Here is a 17,483-nt window from a genome sequence, read left to right as displayed (position 1 = left end):
AAACGTTGACCGCTCATTTCAACTGATGCTGCCCGACCTGCTGAGTTCATCCAGCTTGTTGTATGTGTTGATTTGACCACAGCATCTGCAGTGTACTTTGTGTTAGTTAAGCAAATAGTTGGTGATTTGAAAGTTGCTTATTTGGGTACCACAGCAGGACAAGTGAGAAAAAAGGAATAGCTGAGCAGAACGCAAAGAATGTTGGTTCTGAAATGAGAACCTGTAAGGTAAATTGAAAGTTCCGAAGGAGTTAGTGGGCACATATGTACTGGGACAAGCTATATACAATACAGGGAACCAGACTATGGATCTGACGAGGTCCATTTATATTACACTAAAAGTTAAGCAAGATAGTCCACAATTTCCAATCAAGTCCAATAAAGAAGCAAGAGATATTGATCAGGGTAGCGTGGTCAAATGTTTCAATGGCTATAATCAGCATGGGGAGAAGAGATGAGGAGACAAAATCTCAATCCATGGGATGTGCAGGAGTTTATGCTTTTAATGACGTTCTTGTGATATGGAGAAAGCCAAAGATGAAATTCTGACACAATCGTGATAATCCTGGAAGTTGACTGCTTTGGAAAGCAACAAGATATTCGAAGACTACAGAAAGGACTGAGGGTTTTGAAGTGTGGCTAATGACTGTGATTTTGAAAGCAAGGGTGGACAGCATCTGGAATCAGGGAAGTTTATAAGCTCAACTGGCATGGGATCAGCATAGCACTGATGTTTATTGCCACTAGCAATGGAAATGTATCATAAACCACTTTTCGATGAGAGAAGCTTTGAAATAGCATGGAGAGGTGAGAGATCAGAAAAATAGACTTCTAGGAATTGGCAGATGTAAATAAAAAAAACACCAAAATGAAGCCACTAGGACCTAAATCATAGTGACAAAGTCTATGCATTCTTTTACAAGTCTTGTTAAAAGCAACACAAACGACAATTGATAAGGAAAGTTGGCAGTGAAGGGAACAGAACTCAGGTGTCATCTCTGATTTCTGGCATCACCTTGGAATACTGGGGAGATGACAGCAAAACCTAACAGCAACCAGCAGATCATGTAGAAACACAAAAGATGCCATTCGTACCCTCACAGATGCTGCTTGACCCATTGAGTTATTCTGGTAGATTACTTCTTGCAATGGATGAGAGAAACTGTTCAGAATGCAAATTATTTTTTCTATATTCACAACTACTTCAGAATCCACATATTGTTTTGAGAATAGCTGCAATTAGCCCTTTATTTTGCATGTCAGTTTAAAACTGAACTTTTTCCATATCATCTTTTTCGAATACCCATCTACTGGCTAGGCATTTTTCTCTTGGAACAATCATTGAGTGAAACAGAAATGCTAACCCCTTTTTCCTTACCAAATGCTGTTTGACTGGCCAGTAATTCAACCTCACTCTAAGGTCCAGTGATGAATTCTGATGCAAGGTTTCAAACAAAATGTCAACAATTCCTCCCCCCACACCCCACAGAGATGCTATCTGAGCCACTGAGTTCTTCCATTATATTATTTGCTGCTCCAGATTCCAACACCTGCAGTTCCTCCTGTCCACTGTAATCCACTGTTTGCCAGTACATCAGTACAAATAAAATATCCCAATTTCCACTTGATCTTCAGGGCCTCAATAGAGTGAGCAGGTTTTATTTGACTTGGGTTTATATGGTCAGCTCTTCTTGTCAAATCATGGGATTTGCCAGAACCATTTAAAATGTCACTCTGCTTTCTCTCACTCACCGTTTAGAAATTTGCATCTGCACAAAGATGAAAACTGAAAGTCTCTACCAGCAAAAAACATTTATCAAAAACACAGCTGCTTCTGGAATCTGAAAAAGGAGTTCTGTAAAACACTGGTAATACTGAGGAGGTCAGGCAGAATCTAAGAGAAAGTTGAAACGTTAGAAATGAAGCAAGCTTTAAGTTACAGTGAAAAAGAGAAGAATGAAGGGCAGAGAGAATAAAAGTGAAAATGTAAACAGGTGAAGATCTTGAGAAGGTTAATGATTCAATCGGTGATAGTGCTGGCTAAAATAGGGTGGTAAAGGCAAATCAGAGAAAATGAATGAAACCAAAAAAGGAAGGAAAAAATACTGACTACTGTTGAAACACAACTGGAAAGGTTGTTTATCTAAAATTGTTGAAATCAATATTGAGCACTGTTTTGCGCCAGGGTGGAAGGTGAGAAGTTATGACCAGTGAACACATATTTTCCTCTCCACTGTTCCAATGAGACCATTTGTGTTCCACCACCAACATCCCCCTTTCATTGTCTTTCTATGTAACCTTGGAAATTGTTGTACCTGTTTTTTTTGGTCACCTGCAATCCTATCTTCCAAGTGAAGCAGCAATTTACTGCATTTGATGATGTTTTGCTTAACATTGGGAAACCAATGCAGATATTACTTTTCAGACCATTTCTCTTTAGTCTGTAAGGGTGACCATGAGCGTAACATTTTAATCTTCATCCTCTTCTTACTGTGATCCACCATTGGTCTCAAACAGATCAATGTATACTCAAGGGTCAGCATCTCATCTTCAGTCCTGGCACTTATGACCCAACATTGAATTCAACAATTTCAGATAACTTTACATACCTTTACAACTCTTTTTCAACTGGTTCCACTACACTTGTGTCATTCAATCTCCTCTGGTCTTCACCCTATTACAAACCTTCTCTGTTATTCTTTTTGCCCTTCTTCAAAATAATATTTGTATAGTATTTGCAACATACTTGACATCTTTCTTTCCCTGCTCTGATGAAAAATTATTAACCTGAAACACAAGCTATTTTCCCTCTTCACAGAAGCTGGATAACTGACCTTCTGGGAATTCCTTGCAGTTTCTGCTTTTATTTTACATATTTAGCTCCAATGAGATACTGACAGCAAGATTCAGAAGAGAGCTCAAGAGGAATTATAAAGTACATTTAAAGTAAGCAATAATGAAATGCCAAGAGTGCTATCTTCAGGACATGCACACAAGAACAAAAAGAATGGTCTGCCAACAGCAGAATAATGGACTTCCTCGGCACATTCATTACCAGCTAGCAAGGGATTTTCACATTTGACATCAAAACCTGTTAACTCTCAAGGCTTAGTGAGAGTCTTGACTCACAGGAGGCACTGTTGTCTCTGTCAGAAGACAATGGAATCACTTCAGAACATAATTAGGCTGACAGTTTATGCCTGTACTTAGGATATTAACATTAGTACTCTGCTGGTAATGCATAAGATTCCATCCCATTGTATGAACTGGAGCAAGAATGTTGCTTAATGCTTTGGCACACATTTTCCTCTCAACAAATACAATTAAGTTAGATTAACTAATCATTTAACTTATAATATTTATGGGACAATATACACAATAAACCATCTCTTTCTCTCTGAGATAATAGAATAAAGCAACAGCTACTGGTTGAAATTTCTATGATAACTTGTTAAATACTCTATGAAACAAACAGCACACCAGAGGTGAAATATTAAATATGATAAGGAAGTGACAATCATTAATTGCTGTCAGAAATAATATGACACAACCAGAACTGGTATGATTAACATCTATTTCAAAAGAAGACTGGTCATTTAGAATGTGCCTTCTGCACCGGCCTAATCAAAGACAATAAGCAGAGTTCCAATGTAGCTGCAAACTTGACAGGTGTGCTCATGGGCTTTATTCGGTACACTAGTGCTGTATTTTCATTTTCAAGCATGGCTGTAAAGAGTCTAAAATCAATGCTAATTTCTTCATTGTTGTGTCGTCTCATATGCTTGAAGCTTAGTTTTCCGACTGTGCCCCAGGACTGTGTGTCACAATGTAGTGAGAATGATAAAGGAAATGCAATGATGGTCACTTGAAGTGAAACTTATATGGTTCTATCTATATCAATAAGATTAAGTAACATAACAAGCATATTGAGTTAGGAAATATCCCCCAAAATTTCTACATGCTGTAAATAAATATGTGACAAATGCACTCACTTTGGAAGATTTAAATTCTTTAGGTGGAATTTACTCATCATTTACATTACCAACAAAAGTTTGGAGATCTTAATATGCTGGTATCCTAACCAAGCGTCCATTCATATCTTCCTTGGTTAAAACAGAACCTCAGGAGACAAGACAAAGCACAAAAAAAGAAAAGCAGCAACACTGCACTCTTAATTTAGGTACTCAGTACTCTGGTTACTAAGAAAAGAGAAAGCAAACTTTCACAGATGTTTTAGTAGATATTTCTAGAGCACATTTATGATTTTAAAATGTTACTAGTTCTCACCCATAAAATACACAATTACAATCTTGAATGATATCTTCATTATTGAATGCAAATGCAGTCCAGCCCAGAAAATTTCTTACTAAGCTCTACATTTACAGCAGAATGCTAGAACTGTAGGACAAGTAGATGAAATGCGCTTCTTACCTCTGACGTACAAGTTGGCTGGTGCAGAGTAACGTGTTCCAGCACTGTTAGTTGTTACACATTCATATTTGCCCTGGTCAGACTCTTCACTGTTCTCAATTTGCAAGGCACCTGTATAACAACACAGACAATGCGGGTCACTTCTGATCCATCAACAGGCTATCCATATTTGAGGCATTAATATGGTGCAGCATAATGGTGTACAAATGAAAAAGTTCAGGACTCCTTTTTGAGCTTCTCCCAACTTGTGGAAGAATGAAATGAACACATATTATTCATATCTGATTACACCCTTGGGCTCTGTCTTCAGTTTTTTAACTGGTGTGTACCTACAAAGATTTCAGCATATGTAGTGAGGAGAAAGCTAGGTTTTAAGAATTGATTTTTTTCCAATGATCACACTCCTTTAAAAGGTACAAATCTCCATTCATGAAACTGAAATGACTTTGAAATAGGACTCTGTCTCCACTAACCCTCCACCAGCTTCAGAATTCCATATTGTTGTAGTTCTTACCTGACTGAACAAACATGAATCAGTTTTATTAATATACCTTGTGTTTCAACCTTATTCTACACAAACAGCACATGGTGGAGTTGGTACTTCAATCCATACATGACAAATAAGTTAATGAAACATATAACACACACAAAATGCTGGTGGAACACAGCAGGCCGGACAGCATCTATAGGGAGAAGCGCTGTCGACGTTTCGGGTCGAGACCCTTCGTCAGGACTAACTGAAAGGGAAATAATGGAATGAAACATATGATAGATATTCCACTCCTTACTCAGCTACTGAGAAAGCTTGTATGATTATTCTAATGCAACAATCAGCAGTGTAACGACCAGTTTGTGTTCAATAATTTAATTGGATGCTGATTTTTTAAAAAGTTACCTTAAGAAAAATTTGCCTAAAAATACCTTCATGTCATGATGTATAATTTTCTATATGCTGTCATGTTTAATGTAAAGAAAAATATATTGAATAAAACTAAATATTCACAGTTTAAATCATCACAATCGAAAACATTTTAACTGCATCTACGTGGTCACATTTTTGTTTTTTTTAGAAAACAAAATATCAGCAAAACAAAACAAGGATAACCAATTTATTTACAAGATGCAGGCTTGCTCTGCTGAATGGGATTATAGTTCCTTATAATAATTTTTTAAAGAAAATGTAGCCAATATAACAAGTAAAATACTGAGTTTACTCATTAGAAATTTGGCTGAGTCAGACCCTGGGGATTGTCCAGACTTAATCAGCAGAAAGCAGTCACCATTTTAGATAGTTTTATGAGTTCTTTTGCACAAAATATGAAGGAATTTCAACATCTTATGACAATTTAAATTGTTTGATAGCAGTAAAAGGAAATTCTAATAGCTCATGGAGTTCTACTTCATGTGGGAAGATAACTCTGTTCTGGGATATTTCCCCAGGAGTAACTGCAATTTCTTATTTTAAAAATATATTACTTTATTACAAAATGTTTTGTGTGAAACTTTCTGGCTATGTAAGATAATTAAACTGGTAAATCTCTCAAATCAGCAGGCTAATCTTAATTATAATATTTTTAAAAGATCATTATAAAAAGATAAATAAAATGATCATTATTCACACTCCCTAAGCTGTGGAATCTTTTTTGAAGTTGTATTGTATGCGCTGAAAATTCAATCCTATTGTAATTTCTATCTTAACTGCAAACAAAAGTTTTGGGGTGTTTTTGTTTGGTTATGCACTTTAACCAAAGATAGGGAAGAGAAGAATGTGTAAGAAAAGCAATAGCAATATTATTTGTTTGCAGGAGAGGGCTGTGAAACTAAAATCTAGCATACAACTTGGTTACTTCCCTCCTTTTTTGAAATTTAGAGGTAAGTAATTAATTCAGAATAGAGTATCTTGCACAAACTGAAAGATAGTTGTTCTTGTGCAGTATGCTATCAAATGTTTTATTAGCAATGCAGATTGTTTTGTAGATTTTATAAACTGATATCAATTATTAGTCTTATTTAGTTTTAAAATAGAACAAAAAGGAATCTGTAGCTTTAGGAGATAAAATATATTCCAAATATTGGATATGTGCAAAATTAGTATGAAAATATAAGAAAATCTTTGTGAATACAAATTATTATGCCACTTCGGTTTGGTTGGTCTTAAATGTTTTGGAAAATCTAACCTCACAATTTTATAAATTCAAAACAGATAGGCAAATTGAGAGACATTGTAGTAAAACATATTTTTCTAACTGAATAGTGAAGTATAAGATACTACAGGTCTAAACTGACAGATGTTGACCAACAGAATGCTGCTAAGAGCTCCCTTACTGAACAAAGCTTAAAATAAAATGCAAATATTTCAAACAGATACCAATTTAGTAGGTCAGAACTGAATTAAGTAACATCTAGGAATCATTACAGAAACATATCTAAACATATTTTGCCTCAGGTTCATTTTTGACATCCCAATTTGACTTACAACTCAAAATATTTGGGAACATGTTGCAGTATCCAAAGGTAGTAACCTACAGGGTGTATTTACATAAAAGAAATCAAACTCTTCTAGAAAAGAGTAAGAAAGACCAAATCTGGGAAACAAACTTGACGCATCAGCATAAATAGTCTATCCATAACCAGATACATTACTTTGGATTCTTTCTCTGAATGTGCATTTAAGATTTTCTTTTTTAGTTTATATAATCCACCAACACCTCTGTTGTGGTTACCTTGTTAAAATAATTAAAACGTTCATACATCATGCACCCTCGGATGCACATAGAAAGTGTCATTTGAGCAATATATGATACTCGTGAGTTCACAGTAAATTAAGTATTTGTGATCAATGGGCCATTTTAATGGCCATCAAGGAATATGAAGCAAAGAGCTCTTTCTGTCTGCAGACAGGTTCAAAAATCATGGTAAAACAAATGCTGTTGCTGTTTAAAACATCAAATAGCATCAATGAGACAATAGTTCCCTAATTAACCACCTTACATTCAAAAGTTGCCAGAGTTTTAACCAATCTGCAATTTTTTGAGAAATGAATGCATGTGGATCTCAAATAATTGTACAGAGGATTTCTTAGCCACCAGTGATGGGAAGCTGTCATTTACAGAACTCTGGCTGGTTTAAATTTTAATTTAAAAGAATAAGAAAACCTGGTAAGAAATGAACTACTTCATTATCCCTCAATCTTTTCCCACTAAAGTTTAACCATACCCACACTGGAAAACAAACAAGATGCTGACATTCATTATCTTCCTGTTTAAATATTCTGAGCTTTTTAATGGGTAAATGCATGTTCAGGTATTAACAAGGAGAAAGTGGTGACATCCAGGATTAGGATTATTATTCCAATAAATTGGAATTAGAAACTTCAGACACTGTTTAGGCCTCCAGTCTCTTTGATTGCTACCTCTATGAGAAATGAATCTGGGTGCAGCTCCTCCCAGGCCTTGTTAGGGAACTGGAATTGAAGCTGGTCGACCTTCAGCTCATTTGGAATAGATAGCAGCTTCTGGGAGGTAAGCAGGTAGCTGACTGACTGTCAGATGAATGAAAGGGAATGGGCAAATAGCGTGAAGTAGCTCTGTGACCATTCCCTTCAATAACAAAAATGCCACTTTCCATGCTGTTGGGGGGGGGGGGGGGGGGGGGGGGAGAGAGAGACACTGCAGCAACCAGGTCTCAGGCATTGTGTCTGGCTATGTGGCTCAAAAGGGAAAGGACAGAGAAGAGCAAAGTAGTGGTGATATGGGATTCAAGTTAATTTTGAGCTCTATAAAAATTCTAAGTTAAACCATGCTTGGGATACTGCATTTGGTTATGGTCACCTCTGGATGGAAAGTAAGGGAAAAAAGGTGCAGATATTTACCAAGATGCTTCCTGGATTGGAGAGCATGTCTTATGAGGATAGGTTGAGCAAGCTAAGGCTTTTTACTTTGGAGCGAAGGAAGATGAGAGGTGACTTTATAAAGGTGCATAAGATGATAAGAGGAATAAATAGAGAAGACCACCAGAGATTGTTTATCAAGGGCGGAAATGGATAATACAAGAGGGCATAATTTTAAGGTGATGTCAGAAGCAGCAGTTTTACAGAAAATGGTGGGTGCGTGGAATGCATCACCAGGGATTGGTGGTAGAGGCAAACACACTAGGGACATTTAAGAGACTCTTGGATGGGCAGATGGATGAAAGAAAAATGCAGGAACATGTGGGAGGCAGGGGTTCATGCGATCTTAGAATAGGTTAAACGTTTTGCATGATATTATGGATTGAAGGGTTTGTACTGCACTGTACTATATCAAACACTACATTATAAGCAGAAAATCTTTACTAGTGGTTTGTCACTGCAATTAACATGAAATATTTGCTCTTCATAGAAATATGCACAATTATTATTTCTGCCTAAATCCATGTTCAACAAGAAAATTGGCTTAGTATCTGTGAGGTTATATAAAGCCACAAATACACCATACACAGTGGATTCTTGTTATTTGGGGCAGCCATTTATTTGGGCCAACTCAATCAAAGAACATAAATTAATTAAAAATTACCCAGAATTCCCTTTACTTACACGGGACATCATGCTGCTTAATTAGGAACAGGGCCTGGTGCCAAACAGCTTTTAACTAGGGCCAGTCACGTACACTTAGACACAACTTGTTTAGAGTGTACAGTTTTTAAATAGTGGCAGTCGCACATGCTTATGCCCAAAATGCAGTGATTTCTTTCATTTATAGTTGGTGAGAAATAAGCAGTAAGACAATTCAGAGCTGTTTTACTCAGTGCAGTTTCAAGCATTCAGGCCTGGAGATGCCAGAAACAGCCAAGAGTGAAAATGAAATGATTTTACTACTTCAACAAGTTAGGAATTACGAAGAATTTGAAGGTATCAGCAATCATCTTCAATGTTGCAATAAAAATGAAGATTTAGAGGATGCAATCATCAAAAGGATTATATGAAGGCAGTCCATTATCTGCACTAGGTGTCTGTACCAATTTTGTTCATTTACAGTCAATCAAAAGAACACGGCAGCATACATTGGATTAATTCCTCCACTGATTACTATTAGGAACTAATACATAGCTTTGTAATACTGTAGTAGTTAGTATTGATAGTGTCCAAATTTGTTCTGCAGTATCTTGTTTTTTTTTAAAAAATATACCTTTTTAACCGTTTCCATTAAATTTTGGCTAATTGGGGCAGCTGCTTTAATTGGGTCAAAATGTACTGGTCCCAATGTGTCCCAATTAACCAGCATCCACTCTAATTAGGTGTGTGATATTTTTGATTTGTTTTAAAGAACAGAACTACTGTACAACTTCTGAGATGTTATCCACTTTTTCTTTGCAAGGTTACTACATAAAGATACTGCAAATTCTAAAACAATGAAAGCAACTTTTAGGCATGTTAAAAGCACTGTTAAAGTACCTGCAAATTCACAGGAGAGTATTTGTCACTCTTAATTTATTTACTGGTACCATTTAGTTTTACAATAACACACTGTATAGCACATTAACAGTCTAGATTATTACTATGACAGTTCTACCAATACATTTCTTTATACTGTAATATTTCTTAATTGAAACAGAGCTACTCTTTTAATTCATATAAAGTATATATCAATGTATTAATAATATAAATAGTTTGATTTAAATGAAATGAATGATTTATTGGCAATGCTATGCAAATGATGGTTAAATGGCTCCAATGCCTAGATACTTTAATGTCACCAGGAGGTGGAACACTATTTCTTGACCTCAAAACTGTAGAATATGTATGAAGTAGGTCCTCCTCAGATATGCAGTTTTGTCCAGATGCTGCCTGGGGGTTACTGGAGCTGTGATATTCACATTACAATTTGGTACATAAACTTGCTGGCTGTATTTTTGCTGATATATGACAAATATTAGATATATTTTGGATGGGCAATCTATTATGAAACCATGTTAGCACAAGAATTATTGTAAACCAGTTAAACTGTGCCTTAATGAAGGTAGCTAAAAGCAATGATTTACAAACTGTGCAATTATTCACATTTAATTATAGAATGTGCTGGAAGCAAGGCGTTCATAAACATCGAAATGGTTTTAAAGCAGGACTTTGGTGCAAGGTGTGTGTGCGTGGGGGGTGGGGGGGGATTTCAAAAATTATTTTAGAAACTTAGTCAGTTCAAATATCTGTCCCACATTGTTAGCACTTGGAATGGCTTGTCCTCTTTTATACTGTCCTTTCAAAATGCTTGATTTTCAATTACTGATTAACATGCTTGCAATTATTATTCACTGTTTACCTCTCTGTCATCAGTGAATATACCATTTTATCAAGCCACTGCTTAAGAAAAAAAATCAAATCTCTAGTTATTCCTCTGATTAAGTTTTCAAATTTATGTTATATGTAAATATTGTTTTACTCTATACTTTATTTAGTTACAATAATTTGATTAACCCTTATTTAACAATGAAAACATTTCACTTCCTAATCACTTATCTCTTTATAGCTCTTTGGTTTGGTACAAGCCCTTTGAAGAATTCTTGGCATTCCTTTTAATAGTTTTTATCTTAAATACAGAAAGGCTACAATATTTATTTTATGCGCATCTACTGAAGAAGATCCATTGAAGCAATTGAGGAACAGCTTCTTCCCCTCTGCCATCTGATTCCTAAACGGACACTGAACCCTTGAACACTCCCTCACTTTTTAAATATATGTTATTTCTTTTTTTGCAATTTTTAATCTTTTCAATATACATATACCGTAATTGATTTATTTATTATTATTTCTTCTATATTATGTATTGCATCAAACTGCTGCTAAGTTAACAAATTTCATAACACATGCTGGTGATAATAAACCTGATTCTCATTCTCATTCTAACGTAGACAAAGGAAACTTGGAGATTCTAGTGGATTGCAGAAGCCAAGTTGTGTATGCATCATGTTAAATAAATGTCCCACGGTGAGCAATATGTAAATGAGTACAATAATAAAAACTGGATTATTTTAACTAATGGTCTCATTTAGTGCACTAGACTTGTAAAATATTTGTTCTCACAGATGGTGTAAATTGTGGAGCCTGGAGAGCTGTTGTCGGATGAAACAGTCTAGGTAAGTAATTTAAGGTAAAACCAAACTTTAGTTATTTTGTGTATACTTCAAAAAGTGAGTATACTAGCAAAACAGGTGTGACTCTCTTTATGACACAGATCTTATAATGCATGAACTATTAAACCATCAAGCTCTTAATTTCACAGTTAACATTATTGTTGCCACATTTTCAAAACTGACCATGTTCTTGAGTCTACTATAAATTACAAAATACAAGTGAAAAGATAAGACAAGTACCAATCCAGAAGGTAAAACAAAAGCTTCACCATCACGGTGATACCAAGCAGCAGATCTACTGTCACTTTTTTTATTAAAAAAAAACTCCGAGTGGAAAGACAGGCTCTTTTCTCAGATCTCAAATTAATTTAGTTCTGACTTATCAGTACTTTGAAACTAACAAATGGACCAACTTTAAAATCTGATATTAACATATGTAAGTTTACCTGTACCACACTGTTTTTGCATTAATCACTAAGAATAAAAATAAAGTTGAATTGGTAACACAAATTATTATTGATGTGAATTAGACAATGACATAACAGTTAGCCAATCAGAATGCAAATGTCACAGAAAAATGTTTTAAAACTGGGCCACTTAAGGCATAAAATGTTGCAGTTATTTGTTGAATTGCTTTTATTTCATAATGGTCAGTCCTCCTGGAGACATTAAGTTCCTACATACAAGAACAGTATTTGGTATTGTACATCTTCAAAATTAAAAACACATGTTCATCAGATTTTATTTGAGTGATTAAGTGGTTCTGACAAATGATAACTTATGTCCATTTTGTGTAAAAAGTATTAAAACAATAGGAAACAAAAGCCACTGCACACTGGAGTATAAACAGATGGGGTCAGGGTTTAAGAATGAGATAAGGGGAAGAATAGGCAAAAAGTAAAGTGTCGGGGCCAAGAGAATGCAAGGAAATGAGAACATTGGGGTAAGAGGGGAAATGGGGTGTGAATGATGATTCTGAGCACGTTCAGCATTCTTACCTCTGATTGGTGTACCACCTGGTGAGGTAATTTGAATGCAAATAAGATTAAAGAGAAATGTTAGTACACAGAGGAGAAAACAAAAAAAATAAAGAAAACTGGAAGAAACTGGAAAGAATTAGATTTTTTGTTATATATAGTAAATATATATATTTATTTCTCAGCGACAGAAAGGGTTGATGCAAAATAACAAGTCAGAGCAATTTCTTAGGAAGGTTAGTAAAGCTGTTCTCAACAGTGCAGCATCCATGTAAGTGCCTGGACTTCTCCAAGTTCTGAATTAACAATCAGTCTTCTGCTAGTTAACTCATACAGAGAGCAGTGTGCTGCAGGTGGAATAACGGGGAAAAGGTTCATGTTCTTTCATAATTTTTTATTAAAACACTTCAACCATTGCATAATTTTTAAACCTTTTCTTGGGCAGCAAGAACAATGTATCATTTGGTCAGGGCTCATTAGATAATATTTTATGTTATTACAAGGAGCTTGTTATGAGACATGGTAGGTGAATGTGTATGCCTCAGTTAGTAGAAGAATGCCATGCACCACTGCTTTTATGCAAACTGCATTCTGAACACCAAGCACTTACCAAAGGATTCTGAGAAGTTCAACTGAGAGACAGAAAACAGAATTAAATAGGACACACAGTGCCTTGTGAGCCTTTAAAGCTACTGATAGATAAGGATTTAATACAGGTGGTTCATAACTTTATATTGAATGCTTGGATCTCAACTCAAGATATACTTGTACGAATTTATTTGGCACAATGGATAATCAAAGCCCCTTTTTCTCAATCAAGTGCTATAAAAGTTAATGATCACATGGCCTTTACCAAGAAAAATGGCATTTTGCAGAAGTCTGCATATCAGTTACCTGCAGAGATTCAGTAAACTTAAAAGGACACAGTACAACATTTAAGTGCAATTCACAAATCACCAATTTCTAACTTTTTCTCCTATTGTGCACAAAACAATTTGAAACAACTTTACATAGCTGAAATAAATTGTTAGCATTTACAACAATTCACAGTTGTTCATTTTCAGGTTTCATTTCTAAGAATACTAATATTTAGTGTACAGCTGGTCACAGATAGATAGGGACTCTTTCTGAATTCTACAGTTTCAGATTACTGTTTTTTTTTGTTTGTATTTTAACCATCTAGTCCTGCTGTAGGACTATCCATCTTCATTATTAACACATTTGACTCTGTCCTCATCCACTGTTTAATCTGTTGGGTATTCCAATATACTCTCCTTTCAATTTCAGTTCTCCAAAATAGTTCCAACCTGCTTTGCATGGCTTTGACCTGCCCCCTTCTGTTTTCTCTCTCTAATTGCTATAATTAATCTTATCATCCAGGTGACTTTGTAAACAGCTTACTAAAGTGGAAAGCCCTGCCTCAGCCCCTAAGAGATATTCCCATTATTCATTCCAACTCACTTTGCCCAGTCCTCTGCAACTTAAACCTAACTTGTTTTCTCACATTTCCAGTTCTAATGAAGGATATTCAACCTACAGCAATAATTCTGTCTCTCTTTCCAAAGATATCTACTGAGTGATTTTGGCCATTATTTTTTGTTTCCATTTCCAATACTGCAGCAGTGATATAGCAAATCTGAATTTGGAGCTTCTCCATAAATTTTGTAAGGTCAAGTATTTGCATTAAAAATGCAGGGTACAACTTCAAATTCAGACACGAAACTTAGAGGTGAAGAGACCGATTCCCGAGAGCTAGCAAATAAACTGAAGTGTACGCTCTGTTCTTAATTCAAATCTCAGAGACCTGTCATCAGGATCCTTCCAGGATGTTTCTGCTAAAACGTGACACACACACCTTACATTTCATAAGTCAAGAATAGCTCTACCAGCAGAATGGGGAAACATTGATCTTGATACAGGGTTTCCAGAAATGTTGGCATTCACAGAAGTCATTGTGTCCTTATAGATGTCTCTCTGGCAGCCTTTTTCCAATTTTGAACAGTTTATTATTCATTTTTCATCTGATAATTAATGTGCGACTTTTCTTCCTGTAGGATTTCCTCTGGCACTTCTAGTTACAAATTTTTGAGAAGCAATTTTCTTGAAATCATCCAGGTGTGGAGACTGAATCCCAGTTTAGATCAGTCAACTTACTCAACATGCTAGCTGATATTTAAAGAAATAATGCTCCATTTTCTTTAAAAAAAAATTACTTTGAGTGTAAGCAGTATAAAAACTCTTGTTTTTGTGAAAGATCAGCATCAGTAATTTCAGACAAACGTGATTGAAATCTTGGGATCACTATCACCCTCCTATTTTTGTCGGACTAACTACAATAATGCAATTAGTAGGATGGGATATACAAATGTGTCAAAGCAAAGCCCATCCTCATTTAACAATCAATGTCAACTTACACAAAAACATGAGCAAAATTTATCAACGCGTGTTTTATCCGTAAGCCAATTTCCAGTGTTGTGCAAATGAATTTCAAAGCCTTCTTCTCCAGCTAGTGAAAAACTAACCATTAACTGGATGTCCTTGGAACAGTGGAGGATGAGAGGTGACCTGATAGAGGTGTGTAAGATGATGAGAGGCATTGATAGTCAGAAGCTTTTTCCCAGGGCTGAAATGGCTAATACAACAAGGTACAGTTTTAAGGTGCTTGGAAGTAGGTACAAGAGGAGGTATTGGGGTAAGTTTTTTTTTTAAACGCAGAGAATGGTGGTGCCAGTCACGGTGGTGGAGGTGGATACAATAGGGTCTTATAGGAGATTCTTGGATAGGTACATGGAGCTTAGGAAAATAGACGGCTACGGGTAACTCTAGGTAATTTCTACGTAAGTACGTGTTCAGCATAGCATTGTGGGCCGAAGGGCCTGTACTGTGCTATAGGTTTTCTATGTTTCTACATCTGGTGTGCATACTCACTTGGGATAAGACAGGGCTTTCTGTGACACATTATTAAGGAGCTTGGAAAGCATTACTATTCTTACTTTACAATTATTATTATCCAATCCATCAACTTGTAATTTATTTAAAAGGCCTTAAGGATATACACAAGATCTTATGACAATTTATGATCTGGTTCTCAACACTAAGACAGATTAAACATTTTGCTATCAAGTAATTTCAAACAACAATACATCTGACCAATCTGAAGAGAACTTCGATTACTTTCTGCCCCTAACATGTTAAAACAAATTGTTTGTAATTATCAATAATAATTGATGGCTGGTTTAACACACAGATATGACATTGCTCTATTGATTAACTGAAAATTACAATAAAGCCTTTAAGCCTTTAAGATTAGTGCCCAATGTTACAATTGCAGTTAACTTGAATAAGTCGAATACTTTTCTATAAAGGCGAAAATTCATCCTCTGCCCTCTGGAAACAGAAGTCAATACATCATGTAATCACATGAGCACAATATGCAGGAAACTGGTGCTTAACTTTAACTGTCAGATGAATCTGTCCATTTCATTTTTGGAGCTAATAACTGACTGTGATTGCTCAGGTTTCTCCTGGTAGTCCAAAGGTACTGACTATTCAAACAGGGCAGAGTGCATTCTCTATGTCTCTACAATACCAGACACTCAGAATGAGTAGTTAATTTACTTCACAGTTTTCAAAAATATTAAATATATCTAAATATTACAAGTTACTCCCAAACAAACCAAGAGTGATATAATGTAGTAATATAACAGATAGTTTAAAAGTAAGGAACTATTACCATCAATCCCACTACTTACTTTGGTTCCAATCTTTGGCAGTAACAAGGATGCTCAAAGCCAGTTAATGCATCTGAATTGGGTAAGATTTTCTTCCTCTCAAGAAAGCAGCTGTAACTAATCTTGAAGCACATAAGCTTTCAAATTATCACCTCTTCAAGAACTTCCTTTGTAGAAAATTATTTCTGTTTTTCAGCAACTGATCTGTTCGGCTTCACTAAATAATCTCCCCTTTATCAGCAACTCAGGAACTATGAGCTAATCTTCAAACTTTTTATTTTCACTTCAAGTTCATAATTACGCATAATCAAAATTATGAATTTCTATTAACTTCCAATGCGGGCACCATTTTTGCTAGCAAAACTCAAAAATCACAGGTTGAAATATTAAAAATCTGGTGGTTGTCACATTGTCCCATTTGATAGGATAATGATAAGCAAATTTTAAAATGCAATCCATGCTATTTTACATGTTCAGAATCAGAATTATTATCACCGGCATGTATCGTGAAATTCTTCTACAATAAGCATTTTTTTCTTACTCATAGTGCATATAATTGTATGAAAAGTATACTACCTAAATGTGTTACTTGAACAAACCAGTTCCTACTGATTGGATTGAGGAATAGTATTAGTCTCAGATGCCGTTACTTCTATTTAACAGAATTTCTTCAATGGCAGCAGAGTGGGAAACTTCTAGGGCTGGATGTTGCTTTAGAGACTGAGTATCCTATTGACTTTCAAGTGTGCGTATAAGAAGGTTTTTCTAATTCAGGGGTCTAAATTTTATTAATATTGTCAATTTGTACCTTGCATTCACTGGAAACATTATGTTTTAATCTACTCCAACGAACTTCGATAATTTTAAAAGTTTGTATTGAATTCCATTTAATCACCTATTTTGCAAATAAAAAGCACCATTCTTTTTGGTTTTCAAGTTGATACTTATTCATATGAGGCAATTTTTTATTGCTTTATCAGAGGGAAAACATTGTCAGGGAAAATGCAATGAATGTCAAGGTAAAGGAACAAAGACATCTTGAGTTAGAAATAGGTGTCGACAGATCCTTGAAGGTAAAAGAAGGTGATCAAGAAGGCATAAGGTATTCTTGCTATTCCGAGTTTGGCCAAGAATCTGGAAATTATACTACAGTTATATAAAAAGTTAGACAGAGAGAGAAAATATGTATATCGTATCATTCGATATAACATAGGAATGAAGGAACAACATTTCAGAGGTTG

General features: G+C 35.4%; 1 protein-coding gene and 1 long non-coding RNA gene across 5 annotated transcripts in view; one reads left to right on the top strand and one right to left on the bottom strand.

The window, feature by feature from the left end:
* The window catches only part of LOC132401802 (receptor-type tyrosine-protein phosphatase F-like), a 362,488-nt gene that overhangs the window by 153,309 nt on the left and 191,696 nt on the right, over positions 1-17,483 (bottom strand). For all 4 annotated transcript variants that reach the window (XM_059984024.1, XM_059984023.1, XM_059984025.1 and 1 more), the window contains exon 6: positions 4,431-4,541. In XM_059984024.1, coding sequence (XP_059840007.1) covers positions 4,431-4,541 — 111 coding nt within the window. The remainder of the gene's footprint in view (positions 1-4,430; positions 4,542-17,483) is intronic.
* On the top strand, positions 10,504-16,883 carry LOC132401806 (uncharacterized). Its single transcript, XR_009514715.1, has 4 exons — positions 10,504-10,543; positions 11,313-11,388; positions 11,487-11,537; positions 14,566-16,883. It is a non-coding gene; the product is annotated as an uncharacterized LOC132401806 (long non-coding RNA).

This window comes from Hypanus sabinus, chromosome 11 (assembly GCF_030144855.1).
Source record: "Hypanus sabinus isolate sHypSab1 chromosome 11, sHypSab1.hap1, whole genome shotgun sequence".
In the NCBI taxonomy this organism is placed as follows: Eukaryota; Metazoa; Chordata; class Chondrichthyes; order Myliobatiformes; family Dasyatidae; genus Hypanus; species Hypanus sabinus.
This window is presented reverse-complemented; position numbering and strand designations above follow the sequence as displayed.